Source organism: Pelecanus crispus, chromosome 2 (genome assembly GCF_030463565.1).
Source record: "Pelecanus crispus isolate bPelCri1 chromosome 2, bPelCri1.pri, whole genome shotgun sequence".
Taxonomy (NCBI): Eukaryota; Metazoa; Chordata; class Aves; order Pelecaniformes; family Pelecanidae; genus Pelecanus; species Pelecanus crispus.
Genome location: NC_134644.1, coordinates 142,914,912 through 142,941,895, shown reverse-complemented (window position 1 = coordinate 142,941,895; position 26,984 = coordinate 142,914,912). Strand labels below are relative to the sequence as shown.

The window sequence follows — 26,984 nt, the reverse complement described above, 5'->3', positions numbered from 1 at the left end:
GGGGAGCTGCTCTCGTGGGGAGCAAGGCAGTATCTGCCACCCTAAACAGTTTGAGCAGGTGGCAGTTGTCAGGACCGTCAGTGCACACTAGCTAGCAGCTGTTGATTGGAAAGATCTTCCAAACCAAGCCCCTTTGAATTGCTAATAGGTAAATGGTAGCTGTTAACTGCCTTTGATATTTCTTCATGCAGCCTGAGTGCTCTTTGATATTTCTTCACATAGCTTGTCTGCTTGTTTCCCAAAATCTGGGAAGACAAGCCTGAAAAAGTAATTCACGTCTTTTCAGTAGTCACAGATAAGATTTTGAAGCTATTGTTGGGCACCTTCTCTGTGAATATCTTAATTTTGCCTGAGTGAAGGCTTGCTAAAGACTTCAATAAAAGTGTAAAGATTGATAAGGTAATTTAAAGCTCAATTGGTGTTGCAAGGCTAGGCTCTGATCTGAGTAATACGAGCTACAAATGTACTAATGATGAATTCTTTCTACATCCTTTTCCAAAAAAGGGCAGTAAGTAGCAGTGTAATTAAAGGAACATTTGTTTAAACAAATGGAATTTTGCCTAGAAGTAAAAAAATTAACATTAGCATTAATATTAAAGTCTGATCTGTGCTGGAATTACTGGGGATGATCACCCATGTAAACTGGATCAGAGTTTGGCCCTTGTTTCCGTGCAGCTGAGTAATATTTGGTCTGGTTCTCTTTCACGCAACTCCAGCAATGTGAAAAGAGCCCCAAAATAAGAGTAAGTTGCATTTATTTATATTTTAAACTTCTTTACATTGACAGATTTGTTAGTATTAATGAGAACCAGTGTTTGTTTTTTCCCTGTTGTCAGCCTCATTCAGTCTTTTCCATACTACTTTAAAAATGGTCTTGATTTACATCTTTTTCTCAGCAAGGTGAGGAGAAGCTGTAAACCGTGAGAATACAAAGTACCACCATAAATGTGTCAGAAAGCAGTAGTTGAAAGAGTGCTGTTTCCTTTGTTTTTCTGAAGAAATGGAAATTTTAAGCTATGCTAAGGTCACAAGTTGACACCAGATGTACTTCTTGGTTTTGGCATGCGACTCAAGTACAAATACTTAAAAGAAACAAAAACCACCTCCATTACAGTCACATGAAGGCTGTAATCATGAACCAAAACATGACATTTTCGTATGTTAACTTATTAGCTACCAGAAATGTATATGTCATTTTCCAAAGAGGAATTGGGGGGGTGTGGAGAGGTTGATCCCATTTACGATCTGTGGCCCTGATCAGTAAGTGCGGGGATTTGGCTACTGCCTATGCAAGGGGTTATTTTTATACATGTGCTTACATGATGGAGCACCGCATTGTTTTGTGACCAGCTGATGTTAATGATTAAGGGTTTTGTCCAAAACCAAATGAATTAGCAGAAGAAAAATAAAAATTCATTGGCTTGGGGTTAAGCTTTTGGTAGCAGGTGGTAGACATTATTTTCTTGCTGATGTTATTAGTTAAATTTATCTGTAAGAAACTGAGAAGGAATGAAGGAGTGACTTCTGCAGAACACTTAAAGGCAGGCGCTGGCTTGAAAAGACTCCTGTCTCACACTTAAACAACGTTTCATGAACAGATAAGATGTTATTTGCTTGCCAACTCCAAAGTCGGGTATTGCACAATAATCAGACACCTACGGTGTCATTGGGAAAAGCTTCCGATGCCTGAGTTAGGGAGAAACTGCACCTAAACCATCCCTGCTCATGTGCCTGAGCCCTGTGAGAACCTGAAGCTTCAGGCAGAGCTGCCCATGGTTGCACCACTGGACACACTCGGGCCATGCCTTTGCCAAGCTGATGGCCTCCATACTCCTCTCCTGCCAAAAGCCCCTTAGTGATTGGGAAGAGTGATATGCCAATGTCTAATGCCTGAGGACCTCAGCACGTGAAGCATGGTTCAAGCCGTGCTTCAGACTGCGAAAGCAGTGCTGTTACTCCCACCCACCGTGTTGTAGAGTAACGTGTTAGTCTGAGCGTCTGCTTACCAGGGGAACTGCTGCAGTGAGGAAGGGGTTCCTCCAGCAAGTAGGTGTGGAGGTGATCCAGCATCTATGCGTCCCACTTCTGAGACCAGATGCCTAACAATGCATGTGTATGAAGAAAAAGGGATATCCTTCCAAGGATACGTGCCACCTCAATTAGAGATTCAAATTAGGCAGAGTTGTGTACACTGGGAGATTGTGAGAAGACAGAGTGTAATTACAGGGTTTTTTGGTGTTGCAGTACTGGAATGATGATCATGTTTTTGCAGATCTAGTTAGTGTCCTGGGGCTCAGAGTGTATGTCCCCTTCCCAGGGTCTCCTGTTGGCCATGTGGTGGCTTGGAGCTTGCTCTGATGCCCCACCACAGTCGTGTGTTCCTGTTGAAAGTTTAGGATGTATTTGAATGTTTTCCCTTAATCATGCATGCAATATCTGACTGCTTATTGCGGTTTATGCTCCAGAGCAGGTTATTTGTGCAAACCCAGCATTTCTTTTTAGAAAAGTACTTGTTGTTTTAAAAAGACCTGAAAAATCAAGTGTGGAATATGTAATCTGTGTGCAGTGGGATAGATGTGGTTGTCCTCTCTACATCCAACGCTTTTGCTTTCCTTTATTGCACGTACAGTTAATTACCAACATGGCATCTAAGCCTTATATAAAAGAGCTGCTTAGCCCTAACACATGATACTGTTGTAATGATGGCTGTTGTTGTTCTTGACAGAATCCCTAAATGGATCTTGGAAAGAAGGAGGATTTGTGCCTTCTAGTACCAGCAGCAGTGGATACTGGAGCTGGAATGCTCCCAGTGACCAGTCCAACCCATCCACCCCATCTCCACCTCTGTCAGCTGATAGCTTCAAAGCTTTTCGGACACCTTCCCAGCCAGATGATGGTATTGATGAAGCTGAAACAAGCAACCTTCTCTTTGATGAACCCATTCCTAGGAAGAGAAAGGTTAGCCTCACAGTAAATTCCATACCTATGGACAAATAGGATGTTGGTAGACTTATTTTGCTGTGAGAAAGGAACAGGTCACCCAAACAGCTCTCTATGTGTATTCCTCCTTGGCATCCAGTTAACGTAGGTACTTAGCCTGTTCGCTATGTCTCGTTCAACCTAGTCACCTACTGCACACACATGCTGCCATCAGCACCACATATTTGCTGGCAGATGGTGAGGTTCTACGGAGCCTCCTGCTCAGAAAACACTAGAGTGATTTGCAGAAGGTGTTGCCTCTGGCCATTCAAGGGATTTCTGTCCTACTTTGGCAAATTCTTTGTATGCAGGATGCAACAGGCAGCCTTTACGTGTCATCACAAAAACTGGATATGGCCTTAATAGTTCTTGTTCCCTGAAAGTGCTGTTTGTCTGACAGCATGTCAGATACCTTAATACTGTGAAGCTTTCTCTGCGCAAACATATGGAGTGAAAAGAGGAGAGAGAGATCAAACCTGATGGCTTTTGATACAGTATTAGCAGTGGCCAAATTTATCCTTGGTAGGAGTGTAAAAGCAGACTAAATAAAACACAGTGTAAAAAAAAAAAAAAAAAAAAAGTCCAAAAGTAACCCCCAAAAAGCACCGTTATGCTAGCAAGCAAGCTCCTCTCAAAGAAAAAGAAAACAAAGAGATGGCACTAGTCCAAGTTTCCTTCCCTCCCAACGCAACAGGACAGATTTTACATAGCAAGATGAAAAAGGGCTTTTTGTAAGAAGGAAAAACAGGGAATGTATTCTCCTTAGTGACTTTGTTTCTGGCTCAGTCTGAGGCAGTTAATTGCTTCATCACCAGCAGGAAGAAATTTTAATGATTGTTTAAACCTGTTCAGATTTATCCTTTTGCTCCAGAAGTTGCTTATTTGCTGACCCACAATGTTCTGTCCTTGTTTGTGGGAGAGGGGTGTAGAACATTTGTGCTTCTTGCTAAAAAGGAAAAAAATGTTTCAGAGGACACCTTTGTTATAATAAATTAGAAGTTAGAGCTGACTGTTAAACTAAAGACAGAGATGATTCTAGAGGGTGTGGGACAGGAGGAGTAGGAATGCAGAAGTGTGCTGGTTTGCCTTTTACTTCTCCGTTGAAGTTCAGCTTATTAGCATCACTCTTACTGCTAAGCCATGATGAAACAGATGGGTTTGCAGCTGCCATCTTTATTGTTATCTAAGTTGTGTTCGAATATTTCTATTTCTGTACCCACCACAGATCTATTGCACTCTCTGTTCTGGTTCGCAGGGATTTTGCTCTGTAGGGCAAATGATTACTGTAGATAAATAATAACATTACCTGCCAAACTTTGTTTTATAAATGAACAGTGTTTCCTGCAGTTTTTTTTTGATTCTCGTCCCAGCATGGTGCTTTATCTGAGTACGGCTTCACACCTTTAGAAGCTGAAATAAAAATGTTCAGGTTATATCTTCTTCAGGGCTGCAAAAATCAGAAGGAATAAACCTGGAAGTGGAGTGATCAGTAACCTTACTTTTACTCATTAAAGTTTCTTCCATTTTGTGTTTGGAAAATGTCCTGTTAACAACCATTTCCATTAAGTTGTTTGCTTAAAAGTTTCCACTAATGTAATTATTCTTCACCAAACCATTTATGTTCCATTATTTTCTTAAATAAAACATTAAGCCTGATTAGGCAATTTTTTGACTAGTCAGAAATGGAAGCATGGTTTATGTTCTGTATTTCTACTGAGTGAGATTTCATTTGGTTATGTTATAATGCATGGGTTTTTGCAGAGTCCTGGCATTGATAATAAAGCTAAAAACACAGTGGAGCTAGGAGACTGTTTTTACCATCAAACTAGAGACTGATGTTAAACCATTCTGTGTTCATAAAGATGCATATGGTGTTCATGATGTCATATCAGAATTCCTAAGATGTAAATGATAAGTATAGTCTTCATCTTGTCACTGTGTTTGGTGGTTGGTTGTGGGTTTTTAAGCTGATGACAGTATTTAGTATTGTATTATATTATAAAAGTAAGAAATGTATCTATCAGAATTGCTAGATAGATTACATTTAACTTTAGGAAAAAAAGAGTTCTGTATCTATTTGAATGGTAGTTGTATTATCGGATCAAAAAATTACAGAGGGAATTTATGTGCAATTTATTCCAAAGTAGAATGTTTTCATACAAACAGTGTGATCAGGTGCCTCAAATCTGAAAGCCTTTAGTATCCATGCTTTCCAACAGGAGATGTTAGACTGCCACATAAGTATGAGAACATGCTACTACAAACCACCTGTATTTTAAAAGCCCATCAGCTGACATTTTTAAAAATTACATTCTAATCATCATCTTTCTAGCAAATGCTGAAACTTACCATCTACTGACATGCAGTTCCAAAGGGTCCACACTGAAGAAAGCACCAAGTCAGCTTTTGTTCAAGACACAGCGAAGCATGTACTTAACTCTAAGGATGTGCTTGTTCCCTTTTTTTAAATCGAGCTTTATATGAATAATTTATTCTTACATGTAACTAAAATTATAGGATAATAATACAGTATTTTGAAGCTCTTCCTCATGTTTTCTTTAATAATGTGTTCTCTAATATTGAGAAAATTATTTTTGAGAAGTACAAATTATTTAGATTTTTAAAAAAAAATTCATAATTTATAAAGTAGCTTTCATTTGGGGGTAAAATTAGCTTTTAAAAAAATCTGTACAGTTCTGCAACATCTGTGTTGTTTGTTACCACATACTGTGCTTTAAATTAAGACTAGTTTTCTCCAAAATCTTCAAAATATTGAAGATTGGGCTGGTTATAGCCTTGTTGGCTGTGCTCTAAATCAATGACAACTCAGTTTGGGCCAATGAAGTTATATTAAAGAATATAACAAGAACAGTAAAATGAGATTATACACACATTCTTTTAAAAATGTTGAACAGAGACAGATGGCTTCTCATTCTCTTGTCCAAATAAGGGTCACAGCAGCTTCTAAATGAAATAAAAGCAGGTTTTGCCAGCTTATGGGTGAATATTGTCACTGCAGAAGCTACTGTTTTCTGGCACAATATTTCTTCTGTGTTGCAAAATTCAGAAGCAGAAATATTCATAAGAGCTTGCTTTAGGAAGATCTTAATTTAAGAAGATGCCTTGCATTAAGTGAGAAGTCCTCATCAGTTGTTCTTTGAAAAGCTCTGAAGAAGTAGGGGAAGTTTTTATAGCATCTGCCTCCTTTGGTGGGGAGACAGAAACTGGAACTGCAAATGAAAAAGGTAAATGAGAGGTAAACTTCTGGCACAAGCTGTTCCTGTGGGTTTTCACTGGGATTGTGGCGAGTTCAGTAGGATGACGCTGTTGACAGAGACTATTACATCACTACAAATTCAGAGTTAGAGGCTCTGAACCTTTGCGGTGTTTTGTAACTATATATCTGGTTTGGGTGGTTTGGTTTTATTTCTATCTTCCATGCAACTAATGTTGCTTTACTCATAATTTCCAGAACTCCATGAAGGTGATGTTCAAATGCCTGTGGAAAAACTGTGGGAAGGTACTGAGCACAGCTGCAGGGATTCAGAAACACATACGGACCATTCACCTTGGGTAAGAGAGCAGTCTCTTCAGAAGTCTGAAGGATTTGGTGTAGAAGGGGAGCAGTTGCACTTGGCCGGGGAGGTGAACTGACTTGTCCTTGGTTTTTCTGTCTCAGATCCCAAGGTTTCTGAGGAAATTGCATAGTAGTGCATCAAGGTGAACGGGAACTTATTCCAACAGCAAGGCACTTTCTTTCCTGAACATTTGTGAACTTTACTAGAAGGTCAAATACAGCTCTAGGTCACACTGCACTTCCCTAATGGCAGCGCAGCTCAGTGGCATTTACTTCATATGTGCTATCCACATGTCATGTCCAAGCTGACGCTGTGCAAAAGACAGCAGGTTTCAGGGTCTTGCATGAACACTTTCCAGCTTTGTTTCACATGAGATCAGGTGCTTGTGCTAGTTCTGAGTCAAATTAACTCAGACCCCCCCAGAAAACCCTAAGAAACCTAAGAAAAAGAAGCTGAGCTGCAATTCCATGTGTATATTACTTGGACTAGAAGCAAAAGCAAATGAATCTTGTATGACACAAGCTTGTTTCAGAGCTTTAGTTTGCAACTGAAATCTCCTGTGCAATTTGCTGAGTGACCTGTCTGTCTCATACGTAGTTACAGTGGGGACTCATGGTCTCCAGCTGTTAGGTATGTGGAAATACATCTCTCTTGTCTAAGTCTGTGTTACCCAGTGCTTAAAAATTAAAGTGACCGTGAGGAAGTAGTCTGGTGTGGAGCTCAGGAGAGTCTTGCAAAGGTCATAGTGATTTGCTCTTGGGCTTAGGCTCTGAAGAGTGAGGCTATCAGAAACGGAGAGGATCTCTCTCAAAATGCAGTTATGAATGTTGCATTGTCCTGTGTATTATGGGGACATCCTTTTCGTGGCACAGGAGAAGTAAACAGCAGAACTTCCGTGGAATTTGGAGTATGTAACTTTGCTGCAGAGAGGAGTTTTGGTGACTGACTGGCTGGGTCTGACAGATGGTACTTTTGGCAGAGCCTTTCAAACCTGCTGAACCCATGCTCTCTCAACAAGTTCTATTGAGTAAGGTGGCAAGAGAACCACAGGTAGAGGTATACGGGACAGCAGGCTGAGGAACTGGCTAGGGGCTGGTTTTGGGGTACGTGGGAAAAGGAGAGGCACAGCTCATAGTTAGATACGGACATGCAGGCGGGAGGACGCTTTGGGCTCTCGGATTTCCCATATGGAAGATTCATGAGAAAATATGCGTGTATGAGCTGTGAGTTACATCTGTACAGCATGTGGATTATGAACGTGCTAAAACAGTGGTTTGTTTGGGACTTCAAGATAACATGTAGCCTACTGGGAACTACTGCTTTGACTGGGCTGCTTCGCTCCTAGCACTTGCGCTCAAACAAGCAGCAGATAGTGCCAGGGCATGCAGGGGCACTTAAGCCTTTTACATCTCCTCTTTCAGTAAGTCTGCACCTAGAGGGTAGGTCCAGAAAGTCCAGCACTAGCAAGCCAGCCCTTACGTGTCCTTTCTCTACCTCTCTCTGAGTGAGTTGCATGGTGAGACTGTTTTCTAGCAGCTTCTTCGGTTATGCCAAGGAAAGTTACGGTGAACCATGGACATAATTATATTTGGTTTAATTAAGTAACCTGTGATAAGGTTACATATTGTTTGCTGTTACATTAGTGAAGTATATCTTGCCCTTGTTTGTTATGTTTACCTGTCCTGTGGCTGCTCTGTCATTTCTGAAGTCAAAGTGCATTGAGATTCTTGTTAACTTCAGGAGTTAGGAATGAGAAGCTGGTATTTAAGCTGAAGCATAGAAGTTAAACATCTACTCCAAGGTCACAGAATTAGGCAAGAATAACACACAGAGGAAAAAAGAAATCTAATTCCTGCTTCTTTTCCCTTCAGACTAGATGATTTTCTTTTCTTCTCCCCTTCCCTGCAACCAGAATGCTGATAAAAGTAGGTAGGGTTGAAACTGAGAATATTAGTTTATTGACACTATGAATATATTTGCTCATGCATCTAGAACTTAAATTTTACCTTGGGGTTCTTGCTTTCATTAAATCAGTCCTTCATTCTTTGTCTTGATACAGACGTGTAGGAGAGTCTGACTACAGTGACGGAGAGGAGGATTTTTACTATACAGAAATCAGGCTCAACACGGACTCAGTAGCTGATGGCTTAAGCAGTCTTTCCCCAGTCTCTCCATCTTTAGCATCTCCTCCTTCCTTTCCCACCCAAGATGCAATCCGTCCTGAAACTTCCTGTGCCAAAACTGAGACTAAATTGATGACACCTCTGAGCCGCTCAGCTCCTACCAACCTCTACCTCGTACACACGGACCATGCTTACCAGGTAACACTAGTGAGAGTGAACTCCATTGATTACACTAATGTCATTAATGTATAAACAAATGTCAGACCACAATGTTTGGGTTTTAAAAGGCCAAGTCTAAGGCCAAGTCTAGTTTTGATGGGTTGAGAAGTTTTCAGGGCAGCCCAAGGGGTTAGTCTCATTTAAATTTAGATGTCTGCTTCTGACATAGTTTGTTTGTGCTCCCACCATAGCTGGTGGGCTTTGGGGTGCTATTTATCCAACCACACATAGGTGTGTACTTCAGGTTGAGAAGAGTTACTCTGTGTATCCCACTGACTGCATCAGTTATTTCTCCACTGACCATAAGGAGGGCCCAAAGTGATGTGCTCAGATGTGGTCTCCTGCATTGTAAAAATTCTCATTCAGTCAGCCAAATCGCTCTCAAAGGCTTCATTTCAGCGCTGCTTGTGCTGGATGTGTCTGTAGGCAAGTACCCAAGGGATGCCAGGAACAATTCATTTCCTTTATTTGTACAGTGTGAGATGTCAGTTTGCATATGTGAAGTAGAGCAGGAGGAATGAAAAGTCATATATGGTATCCTCCTACTCTTAGAGTACCTCTGTAATGCTTTGCAAATGGCAAAAATCCAATCAGATCCAAAAAAACGCTGTTCCAAAACCTTCCAACTAAGTTCAGACAGAATGCGTTAATTTTAAAAGTGCACTAAAATTTGACATCTTTTGGTCTGGATACCATATGAGAAAAGAAGAATAGAGGCTTTGAAGTAGTGTGCTCCATGACCTGCGTATGCACCGGAGAATTGAGCTCTGTTAAATTTATCAGATGCAATAACTTTCGTACACAGCATTGTGCAGATGAAACCTTTTTGTTGTGTGTCTGGAGCAGACCCACTAAAAGGGCAGAGGGAACCACACAGAATTCACAGGCTTGTTTTAGACTCTTGGGCACGGCAGAAAGTATGGGTGGAAGCTTGGCAACTCAGGCGGGAGCTGCATCAGGTAGCACACCAACTTGGGGATTGATCAGGCCAGTAGGAGAAAGACTTTCTTCTCAGTCTAGCTTAAGCCCTGTGAGTGAAGCACCAAGTCTAGGCTGCTGAGAAGAGTCTCACTTCATTTGGGACTTGCAGTTGTGACATTCTTCCCTGCAATTTGGAGACTCACTTGATCCTTTTTCATAAGCAGCCTTTGAGTAAAGTACTTGCCTAAGGAAATCCTAGTTCAGATGTTTCAGCCACTTGAATTAGATTTGAACTGATGTATTCCACAACACAAGACTACAAGTGTCTGAGCCCCGTCTCCTTTTCAAGCTGCTCTGGTTTCAATACTTCACTTCATCAGCGAGGAGTGACACAGTCCACACCGTTCAAGGCATTCCTGTCAGAAGCAGGAGACTGGGTCCCTGCTCCAGCTCACGTTCAGGTTTTCCTTGCAAAGGAGACAGCTTCTGCAGAGCAGGTCAGTGGCATCCTGTGCTAGGGTCCCTCTAGACCAGCAAGAAGAGGACTCTCTGGGAGGCAAGGTGGAGATTCAACTCTCAACAGCAAGCGGAGGAATTGAGCCCAGCTTTCACTCGTAGCATTTAAGCATTCTTGTGACTAATCTGTTGTGTAGAAGGGAATAGAAAAGAAGGCGATGACAACATCTTTAATATCACCGTATTTCCTGCAGTCTGCTTGCTGGAGTGAGCCATATACAGAATTTCAAAACGTTTTTTTACTTCTGATAAAAATATTATCTATATCAAAACTGAAAGTAAGTATTGAATGGGAATGTAGCGATGAAGACATTCTCTCATGTGAATGAGAGCATGAAAGTGGAAATTAGTTCATTGGGAGTGAAAAGACAAAATTCACAGCTCAAGGAACTTAGATAAGGGAGGCTGAATGATGTTCGTTCCAGAATTCCTGTTAAAAAAGGGAAGAAAATAGGGAACCCAAAGCTGGGTCACAGGATTCCTAAACAGATCTGTTAATTACCATTTCCCATATGACCGGAAGTAGTAGTAGTAAGAAACGTGTAAAGGGGAAGTGTTCAGGCAAGTCCTGACTCTCTTCTCTGACCCATTCCTATCGATGAGGAAAGATTTAGAGGAATAATTGAAGAAATTGTACAAAGTACAGCAAATGAAGTGAACTGCAATGGAGGAACCCCGAAGAAAGATTATGTGAGAACAGTTTAACACCTTCCTTGGACAAGGTAGCTTTGTAAACAACAAAGAACCAGTACAGAATAATAAAACCCTCTGGATTCGAGGAGAGCATTTGATCTTAAAATATATAGGCAGTATTTGTTAGGCTAGAGATTAAATTTAGTGTAGGAGAGAGAGCTGGGGAGTCAGGGAGAACAGCAGTGAGTTATTTTGAAAGGGCTATTGAATGTTATTAGTGGAGTTGAATGAAAAGCTGATCTTGTTTTCATTAAAACGTTTTGGTACTAGACGAATACTATAATAAACGCTGATAATGAACTCGGGGGATGTCAGCAGTACAGGAGTTTGTATATCATGCTTACATGACTGGGTGATCTTAAAAATAATAGGTTTTGGATGCAATTTAATGGCAGAACATGTAAAGTCCTGCACCTCAGGAACTAATGAGATTTTTCTGCTATAAAATGGGGTAGTTAGCAAATGACATAAGAAGGAAACCTGTGTTCATTAATCAAGCACAGAATGACTGTGAGCCAACAGCAACAGAGCTGTGAAGGAAAAAAATAAAAAGCTGTCAGTGTTCTTGTGTAAGAAATATCTAGGAGAGGCAGAAATTTTTAATGCCGTTGTACAAGACCCCCGGATAACTTCAACTGAGATCCTGAGTAGAGTTCTGGTCAACAAGGTTCAAGGGTGCTGGGCTCCAATTAGAAGAGGTAGAAAGAAGGTGATCAGAGTGAAGAGGGAGGGAAGGGGGGACACAGAGGGCCTCTCCAGCCCAGGGACTGACAGCTGGGCAAAGCAGGGGCGAGGAGAGGATGGGCTTGCTGCCGGGGAATAAAGTGAGAGGACAAGCATGAGAGGGGAAGAGGACGAGCACGAGCACATGCTATTTCAGATAGAAGGGCAGTGTTGGTGCAAAAAAGTAATTATAAATTATCCATTAATATATTTTGATTGGAAATTAGATGGAGGTCTCTAAGCAAAGCGAGATCGGGGTATAGAATCTCTTCAGTTCGTTGTAATGTTATGGTTGCTTACCTTCTGGAAGAGATTGTCTAAAATGTTAGCCTGAAAAAGGTGACTGTGCTTGATGAGCAAAGATGCACGTCTGGGAAACAAATGAACAAGGCAACTGACTGTCTAAATCTGATCATGTCTGAGGTAGATACTTAGGCACTAAGAAAAAAGAATTGAGCACCATAGTATTTTAGGCAACTGCAAATTACAGCAATTTTAAACTTCTCATACTTCATGTTTCATTATGAAACTAGTGCCTGTACCTGTTAAATTTAGCTACAGAGGAACTACAGGCGGGCTCTTTCAGCATCTAGGATTTCCCTTGCAGGTCTTATTCAAATACCTGAGGAAGTTGCTGTGCTGACCCGGGCTTTGAGCTGATATCCCGGTGGGATGCTGAGTGGAGGCAGTGCTGCCTCACTGCCCATCCAGCTGCCTCCGGCTCTTTCTGGCAGAAGTACCGTGGTCATTCACTCCTTCCCATTTGAACAGGGTTGTGACGAAGCACTACTGGTACCATCTGGAGTTGCCAAATTTTTCTTGATGCCTTTCAGCAAGATTTTTATATTTCGTGGAGCTCAGCGGACGTTTGCTCCGCATGTCTGTGTGGATTCTCTTGGCGCTGTCAGCAGGCTCGGCAGCCCGCAGAGCATCGCTGCCGTAGTGAGAGGCATCCGGTGGTCTCAGTTTCTTTTCCTTGGAGAGACTCCAGGGGATTGCTTCAGCACTTGTTTACTCTGAAGATTATCTTTAATGGGGACTATCAGGTTGTAGTTTGTCACCACTCCTCGCTGCCTGGCGGCTCAGGGAAGCACTCTCTTCCCTGAAACGGTGAGACAACTTCAGCAGCCTCAAACACAAACACTACTTAAGTAAGTGTATTGCATTATTGTCAGGTGCAGGCAACTGAAAGGCAGAAGTAGAAGCTCATTTTTAATAGCAACTTCTTTATAAGTTGAAACCAAGGGGCCTTTTTTTGCGGTGAAAGCTTGAAATTCAAGAGTCAAAGGGAGCCTGTGTTCATGGTGGCTGCTCCCGCTTCTGCTAGGCAGGGTAACTGGAAAGGTATGAATTTCCTGACTCTGTAAATTAAACAGGATTCAAAAAGTGGCAGGGAAGAATTCCTGAGGGGTCAGAGCCCAGTGAGAAAACCGGAGGGAAGGCACAAGGTGAAAGATGCTCAATGCTCTGAGCTCAGATTATCAGGTATTGCACCCCACAGCAGCCCTGGGTATTACAGCCCAGGTGGGAGGAACGTAAGAGTTCAGGGGGCTCAGGGGTCCTTCAAGTATTTGCTTTAGCTTAATCTTTTAAGAGCTGGTTTTTGAATCCCAAAGATGATTTCCAGCTCCTTGGTTTTAATAGGAAAGGCTGTTTTAATTGGGATGATTCTTAACATTTATCTGATAAACAAGAAATGGCCAACCCTTACTTGTTGGTCCTTTACCCTGTTGTCCAAGAAGCCTCACCAACCAGTCTTCAGTTGTTTAAACCAGCTGCTATCAGTTTGAGTACTGCCTTGTTTATCACTGTGGAACAGGTGATCATTTGTAATATTTTTTGCTGCTAGCTGGCATTATTTTAAAAGTTATTTGTGTATGATGTTTGATTTTGTGTGGTTTTTTATCAGATCTAGCTTTTAAGAGTTTTGCATGGATTCTTGTGAGAGCTATCATCTCTCTCTAAACAAGGTTTTAAGAGTGATATATAAATATGTCCCTTCCTTACCGGCTTATCCATGATTATCCCTCTCATAAAGGTAAAATGCTTGTCGCCATGCAGTTTTTTTCCACCTTGGAAAGTCTCTTGTAGATTTACATTTTCAAGGAGTGAAAGATCCCTTGAAATGCTTTGGAAGAGGAATGGTTCTTCTTACTGGAATAATATTTTCTTTTCACACAGGCCACTCCTCCGGTGAACATTCCAGGGTCAGCAAAATTCACTCCCAATGGCAGTAGCTTTAGCATCTCTTGGCAGTCGCCTCCAGTTACCTTCACCGGCATTCCAGTAAGTGCACGACACCAAAAAAAAAGAAAGAAAAAATAATAAGTTTTTAGGACTTTCTGTGTTGTTCACAGTGTCTCACGATAGAAGTAAATTTGACATAACAGGTACTGAAAAGAAACAAATTAAATATATGCCTCAGTTTGCCAGCATGGCTGATTTTAACACTTTTTCCAGTCTCTTTAATTCAGTACAGTGACTTTTTTTTTTTTTTGCATCAGTGTCTACAAGCACAGAATTGGATCTGTAGTATACTTTTTTTAAAATTATATGCTCACAAAAGAACTTTCTGGTAGGTGCAGAGCCTGGCACTATATGCTCCTTTTTGTGCTACTAAGAGACTTTATACAAACCTAGATGGAAAATCAGCAAGGTGTTGGTTAATGCTAACAGGCTAATTGGATTGAAGCAGTAGTGCTGTTACCTAAATGAACTCTGAAGATGAAGCATATTTGAAAGGCAACTTGAAAGAAACAATAAGATGAAATGGAAAGTCTGATTCTAGTAGGCTACATATATGTAGTCCCTACTGATACCAGAAAATTCTGTACTTTTATACAGAAAAAATGTTCAATATCTATTGTATTTTGATATTAATATATATTGCAGTTTGACCCATTTTTAATGAAGATGTATTAGGCGTATGTATTAGATGTAAAGTCAGCTCTGACCCCTTCCTCAAAAAAGCTAGTGTACAAGGCCTAATTTCATGAACAGGACTGCAGAAATGGGACGTTTGCTTCAACATAGACTTCCAGTAATCCTAAATGTAACGGCAATAAAGGTGTGGGTACTGCAGGGGGAGTTCAAAACCTTTATGAAGAGTTCAGAGGGATTAGGCTTTTAGTGCCTAGCATGGTGAATACTAAAAGTAAATGTAAATCGCTATTTATGAGTAGTGGAAAATCTTCTGTATAATAAATAGAAATAAATATTAATGTAATGTATCCTGATTTTTATTGAAAAGCATTTTTCAGTATAAACTGATATTCTCTAATCATAAACCTTTTTGATATCATAACATTTCATTTAATACATTTTATGAATTTATGAATTTTTAAAGTGTGTTATATAAGGCACATTCCTCATCCAAAGAACCATATAGCTTTTTTTTCTCCTGACAGTGAATATGAGACATGGCGATAAGAGACACTATTTCTTTCCCTTCTCTTCATCAAGTGAATCTCCAAAGCTTCTTACTGTCAACCTTTGGCAAGTCTTGGAGATTTTCTGCAGAGGCTGTGGCATCCTGCAGCGCTGATAAAAAATGAAAGTGGCTGAATCAATTACACTGCACTCTGCCAATGAATATTTATTAAATTCCATCAAGGAACAACTAACAGTGAAAGACATCATGCTGGCAGCAATTTGAACAAGAGTGCCTTGACAGAGCGTGCTATCTATAAAGTTCCTCGAGAATTTGATTTCCCAACAATGGGGTTGATACAGAGTAATTATGAAACTGGCTCCTTTTGTGGAGTAGCAGAAATTGGTGCCAGGAGTGTTGGGAATCTAAAAATGCAATTAGCCACATTGTAAATCAGACACTTAAGAGGACAGGATTAGGCATGTATGCGTTGAGTTTACTTGTTCGAGCAACAACGTTGATCTGTGGCTGTAGAGTTGAGAGTTCTCAAAAGAATTTAAGAAATGACAAATCACTTTCTGAGAATTGTATGGAGGTGCCAATGATTTAAGTACAATTTAAAAATAATCCCAATACAAAAACCTGGGGAAGCAGTGATGATGGCAGAATTATAAACTGCTCAGGGAACCATATGAACTGCCTTTACACCTCTGTCTCACAACATTTATAAGGCTGTTTAGCAAAAGAAAAAAAAAAAAACCAAAAAAAACACCACCAAAACCTTCTAGGTTTGCACACATTTGACTATTCTGTCGTCAGTGAGATCATTTTTATGAATTACAAAGGCTTGCCTGCAGTGGAAAATTATGTGCAGTAAGTGAGGGTGCAAATGCAAAGTGATGTTAAATAACTGTATATTAAATGCAAGTTTCATTTCTCCTGTTTCAAAGTAAATTAGATATTGCCTTATAAAAACAGGGCTTTGTCAATTCCCACCCTTACACTGAGTGTAACTACTTTAGGAAAGCTATAGTATAGGGGACTTTCTCCTTCTCTTACGAGGTTTATTTAAGCCCAAACTATGTGACAGAGCCAGCATACTATAAACTCACACAATTCTATAGGTACATGGTCCCTGAGATTAGACACACGTCTGTAGCACCCAAAGGAACTTCAGAGAGTAAGTCCAAACCATTACTTTTTGCCTGACCCTTCATATTTATTCAAGCAGTTTTCTTGAAATGGCTTTGGGATACTTTTTTGGCCTGGACAAACCACTGAGCAGTAAAGGATTAGGTACAGATTTGCAAAAATGTGTAGGTCTGCACATTTCTTCATGTGACTAGTGATGTTGGAATGGGGCCATTCTGTCCTTGACCCCTTAGAGGGCTGTTGAATCCTGATTTTGAACAGTCTCCTTTCTAGGCCTGTGTGTCCACAAGAGAGACGAAATTTCAGAACAGTCGTCTTTTGTGGATTTTTTTGACACCTACCTTAGGTGTTACCCCATTCATTCCTGTGGACACTGAATTTCGATGACACTGAGCACTCCCTGCTTGCTGTCCTGGGAACTTGAGTGTTCAGACAGACATCATGAATTGCATTTAGTCCTCACCTTTGGGCAGTCTTTAGCAGAAGAGCACCAAAAGCCCTTTGCGGATGTGAGTGTGCTTATCAGCAAGTACCTAAGTGCCTCAAAACAAGGCATATGTACAGCTGGATCAGTCAGGCTTCAGTATGCAACTGCTTTAGGCTCAGGGGTATTCACAGCATCTAACCATATCTAGAAGTCTTGTAGCCATAAATGAGGAGAATTAGGGGAACCTCCAAAATCCTTATACTTTGTGTTCTGAATCGTGTAAGTTAGATTCCCAAGGCAGATGGGAAACACACTTTTTTGTACCATTTTCCCAAGGTAACTTTGCAGGTGCAAAAGAAGGTTGAGTGTTGGCACAGCTGAGAGTCGCTGGTAGGTGTGATTCTCTGCAAGAGCAGAAAGGACAAGTTCATGTTTGCTCCACCACTTGAGACTGAACAAGGAGAAAACATAAGGCACAGCGTGGGGATCTGTGAGGAGGACGAATGAAATGATGCCAGTGGTTCTGGTGGGATGGGCAATGGTGGGGTCTGGATCTTTTGGTACTGGAGGACTTAACGTAATGACCATACAGTTCCACTTTTAATAATGTAGGATGAAAGCTGTCTCATGGCCACGTGATCTCTGCTGTGTGATATTGATTCTTACCTGCCTGCTCATAAGACCCAAAAAAGTTGAACAGGAGATCTTTAAGTTTGATAATCTGATGTTTACAGATCACCAATCTTCTCTGTAGCCACAGTTTCCCCCAGGAGCTGTAACTGGAAACTCTAGGTCCTCCCTTCTAACAAACACTACAGTTTCACATTAATTCTATGCGTAGACAATACTTAATATGAAAAGCCTCCAAGGGCAAGGATTGCCTTCTCACGCCCTCCTCTTGATCTGCACTCAGTGTGGCCTTCAAAGGAGTACAGCTAACGTATTGTTTAGACCTGCTGCAAAGCGTTATCAAAATACACTAAAGCTCAACTTCAGTGCAGTTTAGCCTTCTTGGTATGCTAATCGATGGAAACCGTCGTGCAGACGCCCTCTCTGTGCAGAATGTGAGGGGAGGCGCAGTCTGCACGCTCCAATTACTACTCAAGCCTGTTCTGTGTTTGGAAGCAAGCAGGATAATTTCTTGTAACATAGGAGGCCATCAGCGTACTTCTCAGTGATAACCAAGGAATATATTGAGTATTGGTTAGTAGTGGTAGATACTGAAATTTTTTGGTTTTGAAAATATTTAAGAACTCTAGCAGAATTGACTGGAGATCTCTGGTTGCTGGTAATGACTGAAAAACCCTGCAGTGTGTGGTAAATGCCAAAGACTAGACAAGTGTTACTGCTTTGCATTTTATCTTCCTTGTTTCAAGCATTCCTAGGTAAAACAAGAGAAGTGTTGATAAAAGATAGGAAAAAAGGTCAGTCAGGATGATCTTACATGGCAGGATTTGCCAAACAAACCTCATACCAGTCTTTGAGGATATGACAGGTTTGGTGGATAAAGGCAACTGCACGTCTAATGTATATTTCGAAAAGCAGCAGGTTTCTTAACTAAAAATATGTAGTGCCAATGCAGCACATATTAAGCAAAGTAAGATCTGTCTGTCAGACCCCAAGTAGCAGTAGTTAACTGGGAATCTTCTTTACTGGGCCAGCATCACCTCCATATGAGGACTGGTGCTTTTCAGCATTTTCATAATTGATTTGGAAATAAAATATGAACTTACTGCTGATGATCCATTTTCTGGATGGCTGAGAGACAGACAAAAAGACAGGATACTCATTTATCATTGCATGCTCCATTTGTGAAGTGGGGCTCTTTTCAGACCCAGTGTCCTTTAATTGTGCAAAGTGCAAGGTTGTATTTATGAAAACAGGGAATTTGGATAATCCCTGGCATCTCAGAAGAGCACTGACTTTGAAAGTAAAGACTGCAAAAGATCTAGGACATGTAGACTGCAAGCTTCCCTCAGTATTCAAGAGTGATAGGACAGAAGGAGCTACTGTGGTGTCTGGATGTATAAAACATGAGTTCTGGTAAACAGGCACAGAGAGAGGAAATTTCTTTGACCTTTTGGATATATAAAATGTTGTATCAATAATGGCCTAAACGCGTTCAGAATGTGAGCTGCGCATGCAGTTAAGTCAGAAATTACTGTAGTTACCAGCCAAGAGTAAAAGTGGAAAGAGTGTCTGTACTCCATTATAAGTATTAGTTAGATTTTGCTACTGTGGAGTAGCTATAAAGTAGACTTTCTATCAAAAATCAAAGCACATTGATCTCTTCAAGTTAGTCAGTTCCCATTCTTCCAGATATTATGAGACTTCAAAAGGGCAGGAGTGAAAAGTCATAGCAATGCAGGGAACTATGACAATATCTGCAGTTTCCTGCTGCAGGAGGCAGTGACTCTGTGCACCAGATGCCCAAATGAAGCTTGCTACCTTACGTATGTAACAAAAAATGAGTGTTCATAAATTTTTTCTGGTGTTTTAGATGTAAAGTGGTTGTGCCCTTCACCCAGGAGCAAAATAAGACACTAGCAGTAAATAATTTAGGAATTATTTAAGGCCAAGCTTTATGCCATATGATTACTTGAATGAAGTTGCCAGGACCCAGGCACATGTAGGAGGCTTATTTGGAAAGTCAGAAGACCAAACTACACCCTTCACCCAGGACATTCACAAAGGAGGACACCTGCTGAGGTTTACAGTGCAGAATAAAGGAAATCATCCAGTACATCTTGTTAGCAGCCTTAATCAGAAGGGCTGCCTTGCACTCCTGTTAAAACCTTGAGGGCCACATCGTAACTGCCCTGCCACAAACCCCCTTCTCCAAGGCTGTCTCTCCACAAAGAGTGCCAAGTCACAGATGAGAGCAACGTGTGAAATCCCTTTATTTCATAGGGTTTGTTGGTATTGATCTCAGCACAGGCTGGAGTTTATTTTTCCAGTTATTTTCTCTGCTTAAGTTGGAGAAAGTTTTCATGAGAGCTATTCGGAGTTCTTAAATAAGAATGAATGCATTTTCTGTATTTCCCCAAACCTGAAATGATGCTGACATGTATTCTGGTTTGCTCTGTTTGGATGACTGGAAGTACAGGGAAACAAAATGGAGCTAACATAGAGTACCTAATGCTCAGTGGACATCTTTCTAAACAGACCTACACCTTACTTATGTTTGTATGTTGTATAATAACCTTTCCTGGGTATCCTTGCCACCGTGCATCATGAATTGCATTTTCTGGGAGAAGTGTTTGTACTGCATGCATATGTGTATGTTCTTCATCAGCAGGTTTTTTGTCTGTATTGACAGGTCTCACCAACTCATAATCGTCCTGCAGGGAGTGGAGAGCAGAAACAGTCCCACACAGTTCTTTCATCACCGCCTAGAGTAGCATTTGGCTTGAGGTATGGGACCATTAGCTCCTGCTGACAGACCAGCAGCCTCAGAACCTGGAGGGCATTTAGTAAATAAGATGTCAGTGGCCAAAGAAACAGAAAAACCACACCACCAACCGTGATTGCAGTTGTCAGGCAGTTTCTTACTAGAACGCTTCAGAATAACCATTCTGGACCTATTTTGCTTTTCATTGCCATCAAAGGTAAAGTTCGGGAGAGAAGTGAGTCATTGCACAATGAAAAAGGCAGACTATGAAGCAAAACTGCAGGTCTTATTCCAGGCACATCTGGAGTTCAGATGCAGATCTAAATTGCCCTGTAAAGCAACGCTGCCCAGATTCACTGCTCCAGCTGAAGCATCCTGAACTTCATTACGTGGCTTTGCTTTTTTCCCTGAAAGGCTGGGTTGTCTTGTGTGTTCAACACCATTCAGTCAGCATGGTATTTGGCTACAACTCAATTATAAGAAACTGTATCTTACAACAAATTAGATCAAAGCAAAGCTTTTTCTGCCTTGTCTTCTTAGACATAAGCTACACTCACTTCCATTAAAGCTAACTAATGTTTGACCAGAATCTGCTTTAAAAGTGTTCAAAAAGTTATGTTAAAAAATCAAACTGTGATGCTAAGTTTCTTACAGTAAAGAAACTCTTAATTTCTCTCAGTCCTCAAGGTGACTGTACCCTAAAACGAGACAAAAGGAAGATTTCATGCTTTTCATTTTCTTCATGACTCTCAGATCATTGCATATGCTACGAACCAAACTTAGGATCTTCCCAATTCATGGATTGTGCCCATTAATGAATGTTCAGTAATCAAAAAACATATAGGTATGCAAGAGAGGAATCACCAGGCAATTCCCATGTGTGCCATGCAGCATGTAATAGGGTATTAAACAATTCTGTCTGTACAGTTACTTGATTTTAAGACGCCAGGACAGATATCACTGCTGTAGGAAGTGTTGGGTTGCTTCTTGTAGCATTGCTCCTCAGGTTTGCTGCCTCTCTGTGTGTTGAATTAAAAAAAGTTCCATTTTAACAGTTACGTTGACCATTTTCTAAACTTGTGAGCTTTCGAGTGTGGTTATAAGATGGAAAACATGACAATCGTTATAGCTTCAAAAGCAGATACTGCCTGCCTTGCTGACTTTGGGGACAACAGAGAAGCAGCACATGTGAACGTGCTGCAGCTGAGGGCAAGGGTTAAAACTGGTTTTCAATCACCGTGTTGTTTTTCTGTCAATGAGCTCTGAGCAAACTATGCAGGAAGGACTGGCAAGCCTAGGAGGTGGTAGCTTTTACCCTCCTTTGCATAGCTGCTACTTGCTGGTAGTCAAGGTCTGCTGCTCAGAGCTATGCAAAATATTTGTACCACAGTTCTAAAGTAGGACTTCTGCCTGATGTGACCTGCACTGTATTGTAGAATAGCTATGACTATCCATTACGTGGCTAAAGTACCATTTATCTAGACTGGGTTTAGTGGCTGGCTGGAGTCAGGGCTGTATGTTCCTGGGATCAGCCCTGGGGCAGAGGAGCAGGCTCAGCAGCTGCTGCAGAGGCTGTAGAAGCCAGGCGAGGAGAAGGACTGGTCCCTCGGAGCTATGGAGTCACGGCCCTGTGTCTGTCTGCTTCATCAGCTCCTGGTTGACTCGAAAACAACCCAAATCCCTTTGAAACGCTGGGGGTTCTCTGCCTGCTGCACTCCATTGAGATTGTTGTCCTGATCTTAGGGTGATAGAGCAAAGCTACGAAAGCATCTCGTTAACAAGCCTCCCTTTCTCTCTGACAGGAAGCCTAGAGGGGAGGGGAAAAAGTGTCGGAAGGTCTATGGGATGGAGAACAGAGATATGTGGTGTACTGCCTGCCGATGGAAGAAGGCCTGCCAAAGGTTCATCGACTAAAGATTGAAATTATGCAGAGGATTTGGGGATGGGGGAGGACAACAGCAGAACCAGATTGCTGCAGCTGCACTGTATCACTTCCCATTTTCCCTCCAGTGAGGTGGTGTTGAGGAGGGTTTTTTTGTTGGTTTTTTGGGTGGTTTTTTTTTTTTTTAAAGAGCTTTGTATTTCAAAGTGAAGCACTTGTAGCCAAGGAGAAGCACTAATCAAAACCTGTGTGGAGCAATAGAGAAAAAAAAAAAAAGCAAAACCAAGAACATACAACAAAATTCTGTCTTACTAAATATGGGAACCAGAGCAGCTATTAGTGTTTTTCTGTAAAAGAAAGGAAAAAGTTAATTTTTTTGCTAACTCTGTGAGCTACTTGCTCCTTAGGATAATTTTTAACCATTTCAATCTCTGTGCTGTGAACGTCTGTATTTGCTAAACTGAACAATTTTTCTTTTCCTGAAATGAAGATCTCTTTTTGAAAGCTTTCTAATAAACATTTCAGAGTCATATAAGCTACAGTTTACTCAACAAAAGCTGTACTAAGACTGGAGACTGCTAAATAATTCTCCTGATACGAATGATCATGATTAGATTATATTTTTGGAAAGGGGATGTGGGGGAGGAGTTGGGATTTTCGTTTGTTTGTTTATAGGAGAAAAGCAAAGTCTGAACGTGCAAGAAGGACAAGCAGTGCTCCTGGAAGATTTTTAAACCAGGCACAGACCAGTGGAGTGGAACAAAGTAATTTAAGTACCAAATTGGATTTTGATCCTCAAGAGGAAGAAAAGCAGCAATGGAAAGTCACCAGCAGATATTGTAACAACAAGAAGTCGAGGGAAGAAATCCAGGGACGCTTGATTGAAACCCATAAGAATATAATGGGGGTCCAGTAGCTTTTCTTACCGCTCTCCCGTTTCTGAGGGAGGATGAACAGTTGGACCAGCACGTCTGTTGCTGCAGGAGGCATATAAAGAACTGGTAAATGCAGCCGCCAGGATTATATGTAATACCTATTCAGGGACACAATCCAGCCCAGCAGTTCTGCTCTTGCTTCCTTTTCTCTTATTTGAGAGATTGTTGTTAAGATAATGGTTTGCTCAGTTTCCCCCACCCCCCCTTAAAGTTGCTAAGATTTATTTGATGCAAAAAATCAGTAGGGAAAAGAAAATACCCCCTTTCCACAATATCATCTCAGAAAAAGAAGTACAACACCAAAGGAGCAACGTATTTGTGGTAGAAGTCCATTTCTTAACTCATTTTGATACACGAATTAACAAGTTTCTCTACTTGAAATACTTGGATAGATTTGGGTACTTTAGTTTCTCTGTCCATTAGAAAATACACCGGAATGCGGAAAGCTGGTGTTCTGTCCCAACTTGTATTGAATTACCATTAATTAACAATTATTTCAATGCAAAACTAAAATAAGGATTTACTAGGATATGAATGTATACAGTTAAACAATACTTGCCTGTTAAACAAAACAAGACACCTTAAAAAAAATCGAACAAAAACACAGAAGCAAAACTTTTGCCTATTAATACAGGCACGGAGGCCCACAGATTCCTGGATTTTTTTTTTTTTTTTAATGCCATTTGAAATTACACCAGATCTTTCTCTTTTTTAAATTTTCTAAGCTGGCTCATCCTCACTGAAAAAAGGGGACTCTGAGTATCTTCACAGCTTTCTAAAATCTGGTCCAAAGTTCACGTGATAGCTTTATTAAGCGTGCATCACTGCTTATGCCCATGTAAAAGCACAAAATAACAATGCAGTTGTTGCGAAGATACACTATGAATTCAGTAAAGTAGTACTGAGAAGTAAAATTTATAATAGGAGCTACTGAAGGTTATCATCTGATTTTCTTTGAACAAGTTAATTGGGCAATCAGATGCCTAATTTGAGCATGCTATTTCTGCAGTTGTTTACAAATTGTGTAATTTGCATGCACAAGTGGCAAGATATGCTTGCATGCACGCAATTACTTGATTTTTTGCCCAGTTGTGTTCTCTAAGTCATTGGGGAAAAAAAAAAAGAAAAGGAAAATAGACTCTGAAATCTGATAAGACCCTGAAATACATACATGTGTGTGGATGAATATTTATATATATATATAAAAAAAAGATATATCTATATATTATATAAGGGGTTTTTTTATATATATATATAATCTGGCATCAACAGGGAGGAGAAAGATTGTTTTCTTTATAAAACAAGACACTAAAGGTCAGTGGATACACATAGCCACTGTTTTATTGTCTTTCCTCTTAGTAAAATGTGGGTCATGGGTTTTCTTTGGATGTTGTATTTTTTTCAATTTCCCTAGTAAAATACCTCACAGTAATTCATAGTCATTTCATCTTAAAACACCAAGCTTGCTGTTGGTGTATTTACTTTGGTAGAACTTAGAAAATTTGGGTCTTTTCCAAGATACTCCTGCCAGTTTGCCCCCCCCCATTTTCACAAGCACTCTGAGACGAATTATAAAGCCTTCCATAATTAATTTGACTATTGCTAGACTGACAGTATTTGCCTATGTATTTGTTGTTCCCCTCCTTTTATATTTTCCCTTTTTGCTTTGGAGGATTTTTTTTTTAAATAATGTATCAGATTGTATATTGTTTCTATGATGTCATGGCATTATGAGCACCTTCCCTGAGGGCACTTTACGAGTTATTGTAATAAGATTATTCTTTACAAATTTCTGCACAGAAGAATGGTTTTGTCACCAGATCAGATGGCCCTCTGGTACAGATTGGGTATGGATTACATATAGGCACAAAAGCCACAACTCTTCGGGATAGAAAGTTGGTGTTGCCAAAACAGAGGACAGAAGATACTTGATGAATCTTGCCAGGACAAAACTAGATTACCAGTATTTTTACACAACCTTTAATCGGCAGTTTATATTAAATCACTTTTGCATCTTACAGCTGTGGCATTTTGATTCAAAAGTAGGCACTCCGTGAGTTACCGTGTCTCAGCCACGGCCTGTGATAGCGAGACGGCACAGCCCTCTGGACCTGCGTGAAGCGTTCATCAGTTGCTTCGTGCTTTGAACTCAGATGGCTTCATGTCACACGAGCGCTTTGGCATCTGCCGAGATCCCCTTCGCCCTCCTGACACACCCAGCAAGAACAGAAATGTCAGCGAAGCCTTTCCTGTGCAGGCCGTACCCAGCCTAATCCGGAATGACCTCTTCCATTTTTCAGTCTCTTGCTTTGGTGTTGCTTTAAGCTGCATCGCTGTCCTCCTAACGTCCGATTCATCTCAAACTTCTGCGCCGGCCTCCCCAAAAGAGGAGGAAGAGCTAGCCTGAATGCTTTGGTCATTTGTCGTCATCAGTACACGCCATTTCCCTTATTTTCAGTGTCTTTGGGGGACACAGGTCATTGTCTCTGACCTCCCAGAGAAGTTGGAAAGAACGGCCTGAATGCATCATGCAGCTTCTGTGTGCTGCAGGGGTTGGGGCGTGGGTTCATTTATGTCAAGAGCCAAAAACCTCCCCCTGAGATATAAAAATGGAAGGACCTATTTTATTGGGTTTAACCACTTACTAGTATTGATGCTGGTAACAGAAATTGCCAACATCAGTATCGGAGTGGAGATAACTGTATAGATCCCATATATTTTTCTTCAGGAGCTTTCTTGCTATAACAAAGCTATTTCTCACTTCCCCATTTACCCCACGCCCCAAAAAAATCTGGAAAAGGAGTTAATTTTAGAAGTGGGAAATTTTAATGGCAATTTTTGAAGTGTGACTGCTCCAACTGCTCCTATATGAAATAGCAGCTATTGGACATTACAAACTCGGATCATCTTAGTCACAAAATGGTTTCCACCCAAAACAACGTGCCTGATTCTGTAGTGCCTTGCACAAATGTAACAGGATACACAAGATGCAAAGTGAGCAAAAACTCTTCCATTCCAGTTTGCAGGTTTACACTTACTCTTAACCAATACCAGTTGTCACCTAGCAGGTGTCCATTGTCATGTAAGCCAGACCCATAAGCCCTGCTTGTGTGAATAAGCCGAGTAGAACGCCTGTCCGTTGAATTACGTTATCCAAATCATTAGCCTGGTATGAACGATTGGTATCTAATGATCTACAGATTCCTTGCACCCATTCGCCATCGCTGACATCGCTTTCTTCATTCCATCTCCCCTTCACTTTTTAAGAGAACAAATAAGTAGGCAACACAACAGGAGGCAAAGCTTTAGCCAAAAGTTCTTGCAGAACCTGCATGTAAGAACGGATTCCAGCTCCATGGCATACCCTAGATGTCCTTGTCACTGACTTTTTATTTTTTTATTCATCCTGATTCCGTGAGTCGGGACGGGTTTCTATTTCTTGCTATGGTCTGGGGCCAGCTAGAGTGGCCCTGCCGAGAATTCAGGACAGTTGCTGTAAGTGTGGCAATATAAAGCGATTGCTTTCTTCCCCTGCCTGCAGATAGATGTTGAAACACCATCTCGAAAACAGGACATGAAATTAGAAGCTTGCTGGCCATGTGTAGAGGCATAAGAGGTTACCACTGAGGCTTGTTTCTGTTGGTTCAAACTTCAGTCATCTGTTGGAGAAAGTTGTGCTGCACCTTCTCTTAAAAATATTTTGATAAGGAAATGTTTGTAAAGTCTTATCTTGGTCTTACATTTACACTTTATTTAATCTTCCTGGAAGGCGGTAGCACTGGAACAGAGACCTGTACGGAGTACGGGATTTAATCTGCATTTGTCAGGATTTTTCTGGTAGATAACTGTGGGCTGTTGCAAAGCATCGTAGCAGAGATTTTGTTCTAGTATAAGTTTAGGAGAGTTTTATGGCATCTTTAGCGAAACAGCTAGAAAGTAAGTCATGAGCAAAAATTAAGCTGAGGGTTTAAATGCATTCTGTATCTGCAAAAATTAATCAAGCTGAGGGTTTAAATGCATTCTGTATCTGCTACATGTAAGCAGCCCTTGTCTGTATCTGTGGTGGAGCTTAATA

General features: G+C 40.8%; 1 protein-coding gene across 1 annotated transcript in view; it reads left to right on the top strand.

The window, feature by feature from the left end:
* Positions 1–22,031, top strand: part of ZNF704 (zinc finger protein 704) — a 68,297-nt gene extending 46,266 nt beyond the window's left edge. Inside the window, exons 3-8 of the mRNA XM_009489308.2 lie at positions 2,726–2,958; positions 6,452–6,552; positions 8,617–8,878; positions 13,934–14,038; positions 20,021–20,115; positions 21,895–22,031. Of these exons, the coding sequence (XP_009487583.1) occupies positions 2,726–2,958; positions 6,452–6,552; positions 8,617–8,878; positions 13,934–14,038; positions 20,021–20,115; positions 21,895–22,006 (908 nt within the window). The 3' untranslated portion in view covers positions 22,007–22,031. The remainder of the gene's footprint in view (positions 1–2,725; positions 2,959–6,451; positions 6,553–8,616; positions 8,879–13,933; positions 14,039–20,020; positions 20,116–21,894) is intronic.
* The last annotated feature ends 4,953 nt before the right edge of the window (positions 22,032–26,984 follow it).